The sequence below is a fragment of the Marmota monax genome, unplaced genomic scaffold (genome assembly GCF_021218885.2).
Source record: "Marmota monax isolate L192 unplaced genomic scaffold, Marmota_monax_Labrador192_F-V1.1 WCK01_AAM20220418_F8-fsc00276, whole genome shotgun sequence".
In the NCBI taxonomy this organism is placed as follows: Eukaryota; Metazoa; Chordata; class Mammalia; order Rodentia; family Sciuridae; genus Marmota; species Marmota monax.
Genome location: NW_026695204.1, coordinates 1272002 through 1274437, shown reverse-complemented (window position 1 = coordinate 1274437; position 2436 = coordinate 1272002). Strand labels below are relative to the sequence as shown.

Sequence of the window (2436 nt, the reverse complement as noted above, 5' to 3'; positions counted from 1 at the left end):
CAATGGCTTAAAGCTAGGGCTTGCTGGCAGATATTCTTTTATCTGACAGAAGGTGTAGGGATTTTTGCAAATGAAACTGCACCTTGTGGACAAAAGTTCAGGAATCCAACCTTCAAAACAGTCATTCCCTCTTCATGTAATTGACTCCAGGAGTTTCAGAATCTTTTGCCATTTGTAAAACTTGACATTCTCTGATTGAACCTATTGGTATATATATGCCATATCATTTTGAAAACCACACAATTGGCCAATTATTGAAAAGGCAAAGGGAAATTCCCATTAGAACAAGTATGAATCATTAACAATATAACTTAGTCAAAGCTCTTAGCCTTTTAAGAAACCCTACACAGTTACATTTGGAAAAAATAAAGGTGGGAAACCTAGTTCTTTCCCAGTAGTTATATGTCCCTCTCTGAAATTTCATGTCATTTCAAAACATCTCACTAGATATCTGATTCTTCTTTCTCCCAGAAAACAATCATACAGAAATTCTATAAGAAAAAAAAGAGCATGAAATAATAAAAAAGATATTGTTTCTATCCCCAAAATTCTTAAAATCTAGCATTCTTCATTTGTTATTTACTGGAACACAAACATGCAGTAATGTTTCTAATCATCAGAGTTATTTGCCTGACACATATAAATATGCCCATTCATAGACTAGAAAACTGAGGTCAGTTGTATTTAATAACTTTCCTGAAGACACCATAGATAGTCTTAAAAAATCCACTAAAAATCTACACACAAAAAAAATCAGTCACAAAGTCTAGAAATATCACCAAAAATCAAACTACAAAACAAAAATCAAAAACTGGTCTGTGGTTCTGCTACAGTCTACAAAAATAATTATTTTTTGTTTGTTTACTTATGTTATAGAGGAGGAAAGTTTTATTTGAGGACTTACGGTTTCAGAGGTCTCAGTCCATAGACAGCCAGCTCCATTTCCTGGGGCTCAAGGTGAGGCAGAACATCATGGCAGAAGAGTGTGGCAGAAGTAAGCAGCTTACATAATGATCAAAAAGCAGAAAGAGCTACAAAATTTATTTTTGAAACTACCAAATCTTGACACTTTATCAAATTGTCTCTTCCTTGGTCATGGTGACCTTTTTCAAGTCCAAGGTCTCATTCATCTCAGAAAGTTTGTGAGAAGGGTAAATTTCTTATGAGACTATCCTCAATGGGGAGCCTCTATTCTGTTCTGCTGGTGACTCGGGATAAAAGAATGGACACAAATGCTCCCAAACAGCTATGGAGAACAAAAGAGCTGTACAAATGAGGTCACCATTTTTAACATTAAAAAATTTGATTTCTCCCATCTCCACATCCAGTAAAATTCCTACTTGGCAAAGGTCAGGACTTGCAGGAATTCCTTCCTGCGTCGAGCTAGCATGAATTTCTCCTGCCTTCAAGCTAATGATCCAGAAACCATGCTCAGGGGATAAATTCATGCTCCTCTTTCTTTCCACCAACTCTTTGCAGACACCCAGGGCCCACTCCGTCCCTTGTTCCACTTCAACTTCCCAGTAATGGCGTCCAGAGGAGAAGCAGGGGGAGCCCAGGACACAAGCAAGCCTAGTGAATCTTTTGGGATACTCCACCAGGTTGTAGCAAATCTTCCCACAGTGGACAGTCTTTAGATCATTGGAGAGTATAAGGAGGCAGTTGGCGGTGGCAGCATCCAAGGTCACATCCACCCAGAACCTCAGAAGCTCAGTACTCCAAAGGAGATTTTGCCCCAGGAATGAGCCATGCTGCCTGATCCATAGTGTCAGCGTTCTAATATGCATCTCTTCCCTGACAGGTTTCTTGTTTTCTCTTCGACACAAGGGGCAGGTCAGGATTGATTCTTCTCTAATTCTCAGCCAATCTTGAATGCAATGAAAGCAGAAAATGTGTGAACAGGACAGAGAAATGGGATCGAAGACCAATTCCAGGCAAATTGGGCAGAATATTTCCACTTCCAAACTTCTGTCCATGGTCCAGGGGTGAATTCAGTCCAGTGAACTTTTCTTATCTTCAGTAATGTGTCTAAACCTAATACAAAAATTAAATAATACAGAGGGCTGAGAGGAGTTGGTATATATATATATCTCAGTTGGTAGAGTGCCTGCCTCTCATGCACAAAGCACTGGGTATCAACCCCCAGCACTTCCAAAAAATTAAATAATACAAATATTTTCTGTAATTTATGTATAGAAGTTATATGAAGTCAGATAATCACAATAATGCAATCATCTGTAATAAAAACTATCACACTGTCCAAAATCCAGGTAACCACAAGAGAGAAATGAGATGGTGGAAATGGTCTTTTCAGACCAACAGTTAATCTTGTCTGGAGAGTTCCAGGTGAGGTGTTCTCTGCTCTGATTCAGGCTTCATCTTGTGGGAGCTGAGCCGAACTGGGTCCTTAATAGAATCTAGGTAGGAATGCAGTCT

General features: G+C 39.0%; 1 protein-coding gene across 1 annotated transcript; it reads right to left on the bottom strand.

Moving 5' to 3' along the window:
* Positions 1–1160: 1160 nt before the first annotated feature.
* Positions 1161–1976, bottom strand: Rfpl4b (ret finger protein like 4B). Its single transcript, XM_046429950.2, has one exon. The coding sequence runs from the start codon at positions 1974–1976 to the stop codon at positions 1161–1163; it is 816 nt and encodes a 271-aa protein (XP_046285906.2).
* Positions 1977–2436: the final 460 nt, after the last annotated feature.